This window comes from Sorex araneus, chromosome 4, assembly GCF_027595985.1.
Source record: "Sorex araneus isolate mSorAra2 chromosome 4, mSorAra2.pri, whole genome shotgun sequence".
Lineage (NCBI taxonomy): Eukaryota > Metazoa > Chordata > Mammalia > Eulipotyphla > Soricidae > Sorex > Sorex araneus.
The window spans coordinates 72,770,626-72,785,849 of NC_073305.1; the positions used below are offsets into that span (position 1 = coordinate 72,770,626).

Consider the following 15,224-nt stretch of genomic DNA (forward strand, 5'->3'; position numbering starts at 1 on the left):
TTAGTTTTGTGCTTGAGTATAGAAACACATAAAGTTATGGCCCCTGTAGAGGGCACCAGCTCATACACAGTCATGGAGCAGGGTTACAAGAAACTAGTGTCCTCTCTGAGGAACCCAGGCATATGGGGGCAGGGGCACTGGTCATTAGAAGGGAGGCAGCCTGAGCTGATCCCCACTCTCCCCAGGCAGGCCTGTTCTCCCACCTGCTTCTCCCATCTGCCTGCCTGCTACACAGAGATTCCTTTCCTGCTTAACTCAGTCAGGCAGCCTGGGTCTACAGCCCACGCTGTATCTAGCAGTGAGCACCCTCTACCTCAGTTTCCTTAACTCTAAACCGGAGCTAAAGGGCGTGTCCCACCAGGTCAGGCAGTGTGTGTAAGACACTCCATTCTGTGCTGGGCGTTCAGAGCCAACATTCCTCCTGACAGCATCAGCAAATGAGTTTATTTATTTATTTCTTTGTTTTATTCTTTTGGTTTAAGCCAGCAGTGCTCAGGGTTCATTCCTGTCTCTGAGACTGGAGATCATTCCTGATGGGCTTGGGATCACTGTATGTGGTGCCAGGGATCAAACCTATGCCAGGCATGTGCAAGGCAAGCATCCTGCCCACTGTACTACCTCCTTGGCTTTTTAAAATAAGTTCTTTCCTTCCTTCCTTCCTTCCTTCCTTCCTTCCTTCCTTCCTTCCTTCCTTCCTTCCTTCCTTCCTTCCTTCCTTCCTTCCTTCCTTCCTCCTTCCCTCCCTCCCTCCCTCCTTCCCTCCCTCCCTCCCTCCTTTTCTCTCTCCCCCCTCCCTCCCTTCCTCCTTCCAGAGAGAGATTATTCTCTCTTTCTAAATAGTCCATGAATTTGTTTGTCATCCTTGCCTAGGGGCCATGCTAATCTTCTCTGTATCATTCCAATTTTAGTATATGTGCTGCCAAAGTGAGCACATCAGTAAATGATTTTAACAACTGAGTTCTGCTATCTAGTTCCCAAGAGGAGGCAATGGCACGAGCAAATGCTGCAAAGCGCACTGTGATGGTTCCTAGGGAGCACTGTGGAGGAGCCCAAGATCACTAAAAGATGCCAGGGGTGCAAGGCGGACCAAGGACTTGGCCAGCCCTGGCAGTGGAGGGACCTGTGGAAGGCCTGTGTGCTGCAGAATGCCCAGGGCATACTGGCATTTCAGAAGGAGCCCTCTTCCCGGAGGATGGGCTTGAGGGGCGTTGTGAGAATGCAGTAAGCCAGGCCAGGATGGTCATAAATGGCTCTTTCCATCCCAGAGACAGTACAATGAGTAAGGCATTTGCCTTGCACGTGGCCCACCTGGGTTCCACATCCTGTGTTGCTAAGTGTGATCTCTGAGCACAGAGACAGAGTAAGCCCTGAACACTCTGGGGTGTGGCACCAAAACAAAACAATGGCTTTGCCTAAGGAAGAGAAATGCTTGCCCCAGTGCACCGAAAATATCACTGAAGCAAGGACATGATGGTGAGCTGGGAAGGCCAGCACGGAAAGCCGGCAAAATTAACGTGCCCACACGGGGCTCCATCCTGCTAGGCCCCAGAGTGTCCACATGCCTCCCAGGAGTGAACTGAAGATCAGGCTCTGCAGCTTGAGCGTGTATCCCCTCGTCCATCCTGCCCTTCCACACCCCAGGGATGTGACAGGATGTCAGTGAGAGTCAGCAGAGCTGTGCTGAGGCAGAGGTGAGGCAGCGCTATGCCAGGAGACAGGACACTCAGTGACGTGGCCCCTGGTACTACAGGCTACTGCCTGGATGCATCGCCAGGGTTGTAGGAACGTTTCTTCCACCTTTGGGCTCTCCCTCATGGACCACTTTCTGGTCCCTTGTGGTTGTAGTCAAGCAACCAAGGCCACAGGCTTCCAGTCTGCATGGAGAGGTCGGGGGCTCATAGCAGCGACCTGGTCAGCTCTGCACCACCACATACCAGTGTCAGAGTGGGAGATGTAGATGAATTAACTGAGTGATCCACACACTGGCTCTCACTAAAGCCTGTCCCATGGGGCCAGAGCCCAGGTGCCATCTGATCCCAGGAGTTTGGGAGCCAGAGAGCTAGTCCAGCAAGTAAGGCACTTGCCTTGCCTGCAGCAGACCCAGGTTCAATCCCTAGCATCCCATATGCCCACCAGGAGTGATCCCTGAGTACAGAGCATAGCCAGGTGTCACCAAGCAAACATGAACTAACAAAAAAATCCCCCAAACAGAAATTTGTCCTGTATGCCAGGTAGGAGCAGCTAAACCACATCAGCCTCTTTGCAGGGTTCAAGCCCCAGTTGCTCAGCTTGCCCTTGGCATTAAGGGGGCAAGCAAATACGGAATGAGACCAGCTAAACTGAGTCCTTTGTTTTGTGTTTGAAGACCACACCTGGAGGGGCATGGGTGTCACTCCCAACAGTGCTTAGAGGCCGGGGCTTCAGCAGGCTGCAGTTCTTAGAATGATCTCCCTAATACTAGGCCAGGATTAATCCACTTTCTGATGTTCCCAGTGCCTTCTGGCACTTAGGGCCCAGTTGCCCGTCCATGAAGGACAGTAACAGGAGTGAGGGTGGGTTGATGAGGCAGTCTTACGGGATACCACCTGGGGCATAGCAAGCACAGGGAATGTGATGGTGATGGGTTCTGCTGACTATTTCTAAATGCTTTTGTCTACCATAGGCCAGGGCCATGGTTCATGGCCAAGCACATGCTTTACATGTGTCATGTAAAGCTACCCCAGCACTGGGGGTAGCAGGTAGGTGGAGGGAGTAAACCATATCTAGACGAAAATTTTGCTGTTTGAAATCTTTCTGAATATTCAGCTTGGTGCCTGCCCGGGAGAGTCCCTGGCCTGCATGGAAGGGTGCTCTGCTGACTGCATATTCCTTGGCTGACTCCGGCTGCCCCACAGCCATCTTTGGCATTAGATGTGCTCCTATCTTATCCTGGAGGAACTGGGCAGCCCTCAGTTTCAGGGGTGACTGAGTTCCAGGGAGCTCTTATGAACACAGAGGAACAAGTGAACCCAGTCCCTAGGCAAAAGCAGAAGGAAGAAGGTACCTGGGCAAAGAAGGTGGGGTGGGGTGAGGTACTGAAGTCTCAGCCTAGACGTCCTTGTTCTTAGGCCTGGCTGCGTCGCCCTGGGACCCTGGGAGTCCCAAACCCCTCCTTCCCTATTGCAGCATGCACCACAAATTAATCGCAGACTCCTGACTTAATAGTCTACAAACCTTGAGCATCTTTAACTTTGGCCCTTGTGTGCAGGGTGTAGCTGACACCTAGTTCTGTGCTTTGTTGCCATTCATTTCCATATATGGTATGGGGTTTATCTGAATCCCTCCTAGTTGCATTCCAAACAAGCCCCTGTGTCTGCAGGAAAACCTCTCTCCCTCCCAATTTGGTCCTGCTTCCCCTTCCAGAGGCCATGGCTGCTTCTAAATTGCATGTATCTTTGAGAGGCTATCACGTCTGTCCCCTCGTCCGTCACCCACCTGCTTTGGGTCATCTCTCTTCCTGAATCATCAGTCCCCCACGACCCCTCCGCCCCCTCCACTGGACCTTTCCATTGCTGAGATGTATCAACTGTTTTCCTGGTGCCCCTAGGTAGATGCTAAGGTTGTTTCCAATCACAGGCCGTTGCTTGCAGGCTGTAATGAATGTTCTCAAGCAGTGCTTGCCTTGCCCCTGGATGAGTACATCTGTAGGATAAATTCCTAAAGGTGGAATTGCAGGGTGTGAAGGCTTGTGCATTTTTCACTTTGATGGATTTGACCAAATTGCCATCTAGAGAAGTGGAACTGTTTACAAACCACCAGAAATCATGAGAAGGTCTGGTTTCACTTATAGTTCACAATGCATGGTATTATGAAACCCTCAACAATTTAAAAGATGAGGGCTGGAGAGTTCTAAGATGTTCATCTTGCATGCAACCAACCCATGTTCAATCCCTGACATACCTACCCTGTGGTTCCCCCACCCGAACATCTCCACGACTGATCCCCAAGCATAGAGCCAAGAGTAAGCCCTGAGCACAGCTGAGTGTGACCCCAAAACAAATGAAAGGTGAAAATAGAATCTCATTAGGATGTTTTTTGCTTGTTTTTTGGGTCACACCTGGCAATGCTCAGGCATTACTATTGACTCTGCACTCAGGAATCACTCTTGGCAGTGCTCAGGGGACCACATGGATGCCAGGGATCAAATCCGGGTTGGCCGTGTACAAGGCAAATGCCCTATCTGCTGTACTATCGCCGGTCCCAAACAGAATACTTTTTAAAAATAATCAACAAGCCTCATGTCTTCTTGCATGAGGCTGGACTGGGTTTAATTCCTGACATCCCCATTTGGTCCCCCAAGCACCGCCAGAAATCATTCCTGAGTGCAGAGCCAGAGCCAGGAATAAGCCCTGAGCACAGCTAAGTGTGGCCCAGTAATAATAATGATAATAATGATGATAATAATAATAATAATAATAATAATAATAATAATAATAATAATAATAATAATTGCTCATTTCCCCCCGCACTCTCTTATTCCAGGTTATCAGGTGAGTGGAACCTGTCCCAGGGCTAAGGGCACTGCTGGGACCCAGCCATGAGCAGGGCAGGGTGCCCTTTCAGGATAGGGGATGTATGAACAATTGGGACAAATCAGTTTCTCTAATTTGCATACCTCTTTGGGGTGTGGGAGAAAGCCAGAGAAGACCCACAGAGGAGGTTTTGGGGAGGGCCTGCTGTGCCAGCTGCCCCTCTGGGAGGTGGGCGTCCTTTTCCCGTCAGAGAAATAAAGTTTATATAAGGTTAGTCCAGCACTGTGTTTGCTGCTCAAATTTTCAGGCCAACACCTAAGATCACGATTGTGATCGTGCCATCACCGCCCTTGCTTTCCTAGCCCGTGAATTCCAGGGAGGTGGCACAAAGCTGCAGCTAAGGTGACCAGTCTCTGTGACTGGAGGTAGATCGGAACAGATTTTTCAAAGACTCAGCAGTCAGTAATCAGCAGTTCCTCATGTAGAACAGTTGATTTTCATAAGCCACTAAACTTGTCGGAGAGGCCAACAACTACTGTTTCTTTGACCCATACCCATGTACTCAGGGCTCACTCCTAACTCTGCTCAGAGCTCACTCCTGGTGGCACTTTGGAGGCCATATGCACTTTTGGGAATCAAACTCTGGTCAACAGCATAAAAGACAAGCGTCATAATCCCTATACTATCTCTCCAGACCTACTACATATTTTGTAATCAATATCTAAAAGATGAACAAAATTGAAATTAGAAAGGTTAAGTAAGATACATTTTTGAATTTTCCAAACCCTTTCTCTGGGGTCTGGGGGCGGGGGGGAGTAGGTACTGCTATGAGGGCTCTGTGCTAGAGCCTTATAGGTGCACAATAATGTTTCTTAGAAAAATTAATGGGGCCAGAGAGATAGATCACTAGGACTGGAGCAAATGGCTTGAATCCCAGCACCACATGGTTTCCTCAGTACTCAGAAGCAAAACGCAAGCATAGATCTGGAAGTAACCCTTGAGCATTGGTAAGGAAAGAGAGAGAGGGAGGGAAAGAAAAGGAAGAAATGAAAGAAAGAAATTCCTTTGGAAAAGCATGTTAAGTTTCTTTTGTATAATAAGGGATTTGAGCTATCAAATGAATATTAACTATCTGCTTGAATTTCTCTGCATTTTTACTGAAAATTAAGTATAGGGACATAAATAAAATTGGTTGAATGTTCTGCATTTCATAGTTGAAAAGGGCACACCTATTTCAAGTGATAATAATAACAGCAGCGAGCACTGTTTCCTGAGAGAGGTGGTCTTTTAAATGCTTTTTCATAGGGCCTGAGAGATAGACAGTAGGTAGGTTGCTTGCCTTGTAGGTGATGACGGGAGATTTGATCCCTGGCATGGCATATGTCCTCCAAGCCTTGCCAGGAGTGATCCCCAAGGGCCTGGATTGACAGGAACATGAAGCAGGACCTTGCCTTGTGCGTGGCCAGCCCAGTTTCTATCCCCAGCATCCCATATGTGATTCCTGAGTACAAAGCTAGAAGTAAGCCCTGAGCACTGCCAGGTGTGGCCCCCAAAAGCCCATGATTTTCATAGCTTATTTCATTTGATTATTACAATATCTATTATCCAGAAATACTTTGTGTGTGCATGTGGGAGGGGGTGAAGGGATGGGGGTGGGTGGGGGGGTGGGGTCCCAAGAAGTGTCCAGGGGATCCCAAGGCTAATCCATGTGCTACTCAATAGCTTGTCGACTGGATGGTTCATTGCTGGGGTGGAGGGTAAGGACCGCCTGGGCCATACCCAGTGGGCCACACCCAGCCATGCTCAGGGAACTGTGAGTGCCAGGCGCAGTTAAACTGAATCTGGTGCATGCAGAGTCTGCGGCCCTGACCACTGAGCTATCTCCCCAGCCCCACACGTATTTCCACTAGTTTCCAGATAAGGATATTGAAGATCACAGATTTTTGGTACCTGCCCAGGACCCCACAGCTAGAGTGTGAGTCTGCGCCCAGCCTGCTGGAAGGAAGGCGTGTCATGCAGTGCAGCCCCAGCCCCTTACCCGCTGCCCACCCTTGGGAGGGGCTGGCAGGACTGTTCTCAGCTCAGAACAGCTGAAAAATAGGTCTCACTCTTCCCAGCTTATCTACCTACGGCAGTTCAAGAACCTGCGGACGCTCAACCTTGCCGGGAACCCCCTTTCCGAGGTGGAGAATTACAAGATTTTCGTCTGCGCCTACCTGCCTGATCTCGTGTACCTGGACTTCCGGCGCATTGATGACCACATGGCAAGTGTCTCCTTGGGGTTCCCCAGCCCTGTGAGTCAGGCCCAGGCCCCCAGGCCCAGATGCTGGGAAAAGGGATGCGGAGCCCATTCCACCTCCACAGACCTTGCAGTCCCCACCCAACACACCTGGCCGCCCTCTGAAGCCTTTCAGTAGACCCCCTGGCACTGTCCACACTGGCCAGACTGGTCCAGTCCCCCACGGGCCTTGCCACTGGCCGTCCTGGACTACCCACTGTCCAGAGGAGGAGGTGGATAAGGCCAGTGAAGGAGCAGCTAGCAGGGATCCGAGCTCAGGGCCTTGCCAGGATCTCCCCTGCCCTTGGGGACCCCAGCACAGTTGTGACCACTGGCTGTAGCTGTGGGCATATGTGCCAAGCATGGTGTGTCAATTCTAGCTGTTTCCTCTGGGAAGCTGGCACGCATGAGATGACCTGCTGGGGTTTTGCGGCCAGACATGGTGAAGCCTAGAGTCACTGTCTGGCCACAGAACCTGTACTTTCAGCTCTTTCAAAGAGTTTTCCCTCGCCAAGGGCCATTCTCTGTCCACCTCTGCCACCCGCCTGGCCTATCCCCTGCTCACTCCATCCATCATGTGGTCTGCCCCTACACCTCTCTTTCCCACTACCCCCGCCATGAGCTCGACTCCCTTTACTTGCCTTTTTTTTTTAATGGTTGTTTTGTTTTGCTTTTTTAATGTGTGGCCCACACCCTATGGTGCTCAGGGTTTACTCCTGGCTCTGCACTGGCAGGGCTTTGGTGGCCGTATGGAAGGCCGGGGATCAAGCCTGAGTCAGCTGCTTGCAAGGCATATCCCTGCCCCCTCTGCCCTTTCACTTGCTGCTCGCCCTTTGTAGTGGGGTTAGTGGAGGGACTGTTCCTGCAGGAAAGACAGAACCTGGCATGATTCCTGAGGCCTTTCATAGCAGGACCTGATGTCCTGCATGCTGGGTGCTGGGGAGGCCAGGGCTGATTTGGCCTTCCAGCTCCTCACAGGAAGCCGAGATAGGAGCCTGGGAGAGCCAGGGAGAGCCTAAGGAAGTGGAAGGCCAATCTCAGGCCTGGGCTGGGCTGGGGTAGGGAGACGGGGGATGCCCCCCTTCCACTCCCCAGCACAGCACTTTCTGGAAGGCTCCCAGAGACAAGTGAGCACCCCTCAGCTGACCCTGCCGTCCTCTTGCCCCCTGACAGAGAATTTTAAATTCCTCAAGTCTCATTTTATACATTTAGAAAATACTGTGAGGGCTGGGACTGTGGCTTAGCTGGGGAGCATGTGCCTCCCACGGGTGAGACCCTGGGCTCAGTCCCCGGCGCTGCCAGAAAGTAAGCAAATAAGTCGTCTGAAAGGCCACATGGGCTCACATGCCCAGAGATGCCAAACCTCAGGACTGGGAGGTGGGTTAAGGGCTGGAGCGAATCCTGGTTCAGGCCCCAGCACCACATGGTCCCTGAACACCATCGAGTGTGTCCCTGCAAAATCTATATAAGCAAATACAACCCACGACATTCATAACACTGCACAGAACTTGAGATCCTTTTGTTTTGTGTTGATGCCATACCTGGGGGTGGTCAGGGTTTACTCCTGGCTCTGTGCTTAGGGATCAGTTCTGGTGGTTCTCAGGGGACCATATGGGGTGCCAGGAGTTGAATCTGGGTTGGCTGCATGGAGGCAAATGCCCTACCCACTGTGCTGCTGCTAAGCCTCGACCCTAAGCTCCTTCCCGGGACCCAGGAGGGCCCCACCACCCAGGAGCCCCCTCTGTGGAAGCAACGGCTCGTTCAGAGGCTGCCTATAAGGATGAGTTAAAGATGGTAAAAGCAGAGTTCTGCTTGGCAGGGCCACAGGAAAGGGTCCTGTCCAAGCCCCTCTCTGTCCCAGGAGCAGCCAGCTTGACACAGCCACAGGCGGCTGCCTACAGTACCGCACCCCGGGAGCACGCCCTGAGGGCTCCTGCTCTGCTCCCCAGGCCATCTTTATGTCTAGGACAATGTGCCCGAGGCTGACTGTCCCCCCTCCCCCCCTGCCTCGAGTCCCAGCAAGCACATGGGGTTCTGTGTGGGGAGGGGAGGCAGGTCCAAAGAGTAGGGTGTCCTTCAGGGTTCAGGAGACTGGGGGGGAAGAGAGGAGATACATTTTTTTAAATTGCTTTTTGTGTTTGTTCTGTTTGTTTTGTTTGCAACTTAATGGTGCTCAGGGCAGTGCAGTACTAGGGATCAAACCCACAGAAGGTTTGCTTCAGTCCTTGGAGCAAGCTCCCCTGTCCCTACTGATATTTTAAATTGTAAACTTTTTTTTTTTTCCATTTAAAGTATAGTTCTGCAAGGACAGGAGATAAAACTGTTGCCTAACGAGGAACAATGTCTTCAGAAAGATTTCTACTCTGAGATGTTAGCTGTTTATGGCATGAAACTACAGTAGGGCCACGTGTCCAGACATCACTCTTGGGAGTGGAGCCGGGTGGGTCTCAGTCGCACTGCTCAGTTCAAGGCATGCTCAGGATCTGGAACCGCAGGGATCACAGGGAGTTTTGACTCAGACCCAACAAGAGGGAAAGGGAAAGAGTGAATTAGATCATCCTGGAGACACCAGGCTGGGGCTGTTTTGTACTGGGTGGGGTTTAGCACCTAGGGTGGGCAGGAATCAGCTGGGGGAAGAATCAGCCAGGCAAAGGGGAGGGCCTGTGCAGAAGCCCTGGGTGGGAGAATGCAGAGTGAGCCAGCAAGTGGTCGGGGCTTGGAGCGAGGGCGTTGATGTGACGGGGACAGGTTAGAGGGGCACTGGAGAAAGCATGTACTGCCCGGCACAGCCTGGGGCTAGGTGGGAGCATCCAGGATGCTTCCTGGGGCTCTGGCTCCGGGGCAAGATTGTGGGGGACAGAGGTTTGTCTTGGGGCGGTGTCAGCCACAGGGCCAGGGCAGGGCAGCTCAGCCCCACAGGGAGGCTCATGGGGCGTGCGGAGGGGAGCAGAGCGGTAGAGGATGCAGCCCAGCGCAGGTGAGGGCCAAGGGGGCCACAGGGTCAGTAGCTCCAGCGTCCCTGGAAGGACAGAGGGTGAACAGCGGGTGGCAGGACCCCGAGAGCCTGCGTGGAGCCTATGGCTGGGTGACTCCCATTTCCTGTCTCCCACTGAGCAACCCTGAGAGAACCAGGCCACCAGCAGGGAGGAGCGGGAGCAGGGCTGCAAGTGGGGCGCACACCTGCCCCAATCCTGGAGCTCCCCCACCTCAGGCCCGCTGCTTTCCACCTCCCTCTTGAACCCTGGTGACTGCCCTTCCACCCAGAATATTTGCCAGAAGCCGTGCAGAAAGAAGTGAGTCTCATGCACTCAGCCTGCGTAGGAGGCCTCCCCGTACCCCTCCCAAGCTCAGGAGGCCATGGGGGGGGGTGCAGCCCCAGCAGCCCCCGGTGACACCGTCGGTCCCTCTCCCCTCCAGAAAGAGATGGCAGAGACCAAGTACCAGTACAGCATCGATGAGCTGAAGCACCGGGAGTTGCTGGCACAGGCGCGGCTGGAGAAGGAGCAGGCCCAGCAGCTGGAGCTGAACCAGCACAAGGTACCCACTCAAGGACGCCAGCCGCAGCCTTGTCCAGTTCCACCCTGGCCAGAGGCCGAGCCCTGAGAACCTGTGCTCTGAGAACAGGTGTCACGCTCTAGTCCCTGGCCGGCCCCCTCCCTGCCCTGCCTAGCTGTAGCTCTATCCACTCATGTCCGGCCTGTGCCCAGCGCACCCTCTCCCCTGCCCTCTGAGTCGTCCATGGGGCCCAGGGATGACTGCGGGGCCCATCTGTGGGGACATGAGAGCCCCAAGCCTCTGTTTCTGACCCACAGGCTGCCTTTGTGGAGCAGCTGAATGGCCCCTTCCTGTTTAACAGGATGTATGCCGAGGACACAGAGGGCAACAGGCTGGCCTCCCTGCCCGGCGTCAGCGAGCTCCTGGAGATATATCCTTCCAGACCTGAGCTCGTGCCATCAGCCCCCGCCCCGAGCCTCAGTTCCCTCATCTCTTGTGCATGCAGGGCTCACTCCTGTCAGGGTTCAGGGGACCCATATTCCATGCTGGGGCCTAACTGGGGTCGGCAGCATGCAAAGCTCATCACTCCCAGCACAGTCATGCCTCCAATGGGAACCTGGAACCCCTACTGGCCAAGCCCCTACTTAGGGGCCACGCACTTGAGGCTGTGCAGAGCCAGAACAACCAGCCTGCTGAGGGACTTGTTTGTCTGCCTTTCAGGGCACCCTGAAGGTGTGGTCGGCCCGGCATGCTCTGCCGTGCTTGACAAGCTGACTTGTCAGAGGTGGAAAATTGATCTTGGAGTGCGGTAGTAGCACAAATCCTCCTAAGAACAGTCCCCTGCTTGCTTATTCTTGCCGTGAGCTTGCAGGCACAATTGGTGATTTTCTCAGCCACCCACAGATGGTGCTTTATGAATCTCCTCTAATTAGGGAAGCTGCGCTGGGAGGTATTGGCTGTCCAGGGCTGCAGCCAGTGGGGCTGAGGCCTTGCTGTGAAGCCTTTCCTTCAGCTGCCAGAGCTGCCAGTAAATTGGCAGTGGAAGGACAGAGCATGGGCCCAGCACAGACAAGGTGATGAGTACAAGGGGGTTCAGGGCAGCCCCCAGTGTGGAAGATGGAGAAGAACACTCTTTCCCCCCCGCACATGTTGCAGTGAGGGCATGGAGGACAAACAGTGCCGCTGCCTGCTTGCTGATGACCAGCACTTGCCTCCTGGCTGTGGCATCTGCTGACTTTGAGGATGCCACGCAGAGGCAGCAGTGACAACTTCAGATCCACAAGTAGGACAAGCCCAGAGAGGTGACACAGAATGATTGGGAGAGACAGGAGCTGAGCACAAAGCCAGGCTCCAGATGACACTCCCAAGACAGACATTCCCTGGGAAGCCGTCAGGGCTGATTTCTGGGCCTTCAGCACAGCTCTCTCCTGCTCTGGCCTCGCCTCCTTCCCATACCCAGCCCTTGCTCAAACCCCTCAGGCTTGAGGAGAGATACCTCAATGTGCAGCCAACCTGGGTTCCATTCCTAGCACCCTACATGGTCCCCCGAGACCAGCCAGGAGTGATCCCTGAGTGCAGAGCTAGGAGTATGCCCGAGCATCACCAGGTACACCCCCAAACAAAACCAAAACCAAAGAGTTGGGGGGAGCTGGAGATAGCACAGTGGCACCTGCACGTGGCTGACCTGAGTAGCATCCCCGGTACCCATAAGATCCCCTGAGCACTGCCAGGAGGGTCCCTGAGCGCAGAGCCAGGAGTAGGCCCTGAGCATCACTAGATGTGACTCCAAACCAAATATAAATAAATAAATTAAGTTTTTCAAAAAAATGCCTCGGGGCTAGAGAGGTAGCACAGCGGGTAGGTGCTTGCCTTGTATTTGGACCACCCAGATTTTGTCCTGCCACTCCATATGGTCCCCAGAGCCAGAGTGATCTCTGAGTAGAGAGCCAGGAGTAAGCCCTGAGCACTGCCAGGTGTAACCTGCAGGCTAGTTAAATAAATGGGGCCCAGACTGATAGGACAGCAGCGAGGGTGCTTGCCTTGCATGTTTGATCCTTGGCATCCCATATGGTCCTCTGAATACCACCAGATGTAATTCCTGAGTGCAGAGGCAGGAATAAGCCCTGAGCATTGCCAAAAAAAAAAAAAAAAAGCCTCAGTGACCAACTACTCTACCCCGACTCTCAACTCGCAGTTCTGTGTGAAAGTCACTAGAATCCTCCCCCACCAAGATGGTCTCTTTTTTGGGGGGGAAAGTGCACAGGGGGGCTGAACTCACTGGTGCTCAGAGGCTCCTCCCACCCCCTGCCCGGGTTGTGCTTGGAGAACCCCGTGGTGCTGGGGATTGATTCTGGCTTCCAGTTGTCACTTCCTTAATGGCCACTCACCTACAAGGAGAAGTTTGTGGTCATCTGCGTGAACATATTTGAATATGGCCTGAAGCAGCAGGAGAAGCGGAAACTGGAGGTAGAGACCTTCATGGACTGCGTGAGTGAGGCCATCCAGGAGAACCAGGAGCAGGGAAGGCGGAAGATCACCGAGTTCGAGGAGAAGCACCTGGTGGTAGGTCCCGTCCCCGCCGTGCCCTGCCTCTCCGAATAGTTGGGGAGGGGTATGCAGCCTCTTTCAGTCTGATGGCCCCCCCGAGTTCCATGGTCAATGTCCCCATCTGCCAGAGATCACACTGCTGAGTGGCACAGCAAGGCCTAGGCTCCCACCCGCTGCAGCCCCTCCACCACGCCAGGGCTGGGGCGGAAAGTGGAGCCTGTAGGTCTCCTTCACCCGAACCCCCCCCCCCCAGGGTTCAGGCAGCATCATTACCAACAGACACCATCTCCCCATTACGAGCCATGAAGGACTGACTCCCGCCTGGGTGTCAGACTCTGAGCACCTGCTCGGGGACAGGCCCTGGGAATCCAGGGCCACAGAAGCTGCAGTTCCTGCCCTTACTGGCCCTCATCTGGTGAGGGGCCCAGAGCAGGCCCTCCCCACTGCAGTGAAATCCAGGAAGGAAAGGTATCGTCAGGGGACCTTGCCTCCGGCTAAGTCTGGGCAAGAGAAATATCACAGGGCTTAAGGCCTTGCATTCCGATGACCCTGGTTCAAACCCCCAATGGTGTGTATAGTCCCCTGAGCACCACCAGGGTGGTCACCACTGCTGTCTCCAAACAATTATTTTATTTTATTGTATTTATTTATTTATTTATTTATTTTTGCTTTTTGGGTCACACCTGGCGATACACAGGGGCTACTCCTGGCTCTGCACTCAGGAATCACCCCTGGCGGTGCTCAGAGGATCATATGGGATGCTGGGAATCGAACCTGGGTTGGCCGCGTGCAAGACAAACACCCTACCCGCTGTGCTATTGCTCTAGCCCCCAAACAACAATTTTTAAAAAACAAGCCTCTAGGCTGAGACTTCCAGAGGAGTTAGTTGGCAAAGAGAAACCAAGTGACATTCCACCCAAGGAAGACCCTTTGCGTGGGAGGGTCACTTGTCTCTGCACATACACTCGGCAGGAAGTGTGGCTCTTGTTTGCTTTGTTTGAGGACACACCTGGTGGTGTGAAGGGCTTACTCCTAGCTCTGCATGCAGGGATCACTCCGGGCAGGGCTTGTGGGGGTGTGGTAGGGGGACCATATGCAAGGCAAGAAAGCAGCCAGCCTGCTGTCCTATCACTCCGGCCCCAAACTATTAGTTTGCATTGCTGTTTCAGCAGTGCTGGCTAGGCTGGCTCTGGGTCCCTGTAAGATTAGCACATAGGACACCAGTGTCTGACGTTAGAGCTCTTTTCCATAACAGCCCAGGCAGGTAGACACCTGCAGGCCAGAGCAGAACAATGCCAGTTGCTGCTCCCCTTCCTTCCGCCTGGCCTCTTGTCGGCCTTTGCTTGGTCTCTGCGATCGCTCAGTCTCGCCTCACAGCCTCACCGTTTCTGGTCCCCAGCACTGTCCACAAGCCTGTTTCCTGAATTCCTAATCATCTGCTTTCCCGCCTCACTATCTGTCCAAGCCGTCTGTGTGTGCTAGTCTGCTCAGCTGTGTCTGCAGGCCTGCTTAAGCTATGGCCTGTGTTCAGACTTACCCTGTCCTGCCCACAGCTCTTTCCACTGTCTGATTAGCTAGAGCCCATGCAAATGGAATTTAAAATGACCAATCAGAGCTGGCGAGGTAGTACAGGCCTGTCAAGGGGCTTGCATTGCATGTGGCCAACTCTGGGTGGTGTTTGTTTGTTTATTTGTTTGTTTGTTTGCTTTTTGGGCCACAACCGGGCGGTGCTCAGGGGTTACTCCTGGCTCTGCACTCAGGAATCACTCCTGGCGGTGCTTGGGGGACCATATGGGATGCCGGGGATCGGACCGGGTTGGCCACATGCCCTACCCGCTGTGCTATCGCTCCAGCCTGCATGTGGCCAACTCTGGTTCAATCCCTGGCACCACATATGATTCCCCAAGTACCTCTCAGAGTAATCCCTGGGCACAGAGCCAGAAGCAAAGCCTGAGCACAGCCAGGTGTAGCCCCCAAGCCAAAAATAAATATATGGACCAACTAGCATTCCCCAACCCAACCCAAAATACAACTTCACTTCCACTGTTACATTACTTTGTGTTTGTTTATTTTGTTTCTGCTTGGGTGCCACACCTGGTATGCCACACCTAGTTTGGTGTTCAGGAATTGATTCTAGTAGTGTTCAGGGAATGTGTTGTGTCAGGGATCTAACCCAGGCCTCCCTGTGCAAAGAATGGGCTTCAGCCCTTTGGGCTATCTCCCTAGCTCTTGCACACTGCTATCCACACTGGAAACCTGGCACTGGAGCAGTGGTACAGCAGGAGAGCACTTACCTTGAATGCAGCCAGTCTGGGTTTGATCCCCAGCACCCCATATGGTCTCTGGAGCGCTGCCAGGACTATCTCTATCTCTGAGCACAGAGCTAGGAGTAA

The 15,224-nt window shown here is 53.4% G+C and overlaps 1 protein-coding gene and 1 pseudogene across 1 annotated transcript in view; one reads left to right on the forward strand and one right to left on the reverse strand.

Moving 5' to 3' along the window:
• The window catches only part of DRC3 (dynein regulatory complex subunit 3), a 43,864-nt gene that overhangs the window by 13,836 nt on the left and 14,804 nt on the right, over window positions 1-15,224 (forward strand). Inside the window, exons 5-8 of the mRNA XM_055136932.1 lie at window positions 6,629-6,775; window positions 10,207-10,326; window positions 10,602-10,714; window positions 12,672-12,846. Of these exons, the coding sequence (XP_054992907.1) occupies window positions 6,629-6,775; window positions 10,207-10,326; window positions 10,602-10,714; window positions 12,672-12,846 (555 nt within the window). The remainder of the gene's footprint in view (window positions 1-6,628; window positions 6,776-10,206; window positions 10,327-10,601; window positions 10,715-12,671; window positions 12,847-15,224) is intronic.
• Window positions 835-932, reverse strand: LOC129404553 (U6 spliceosomal RNA; annotated as a pseudogene).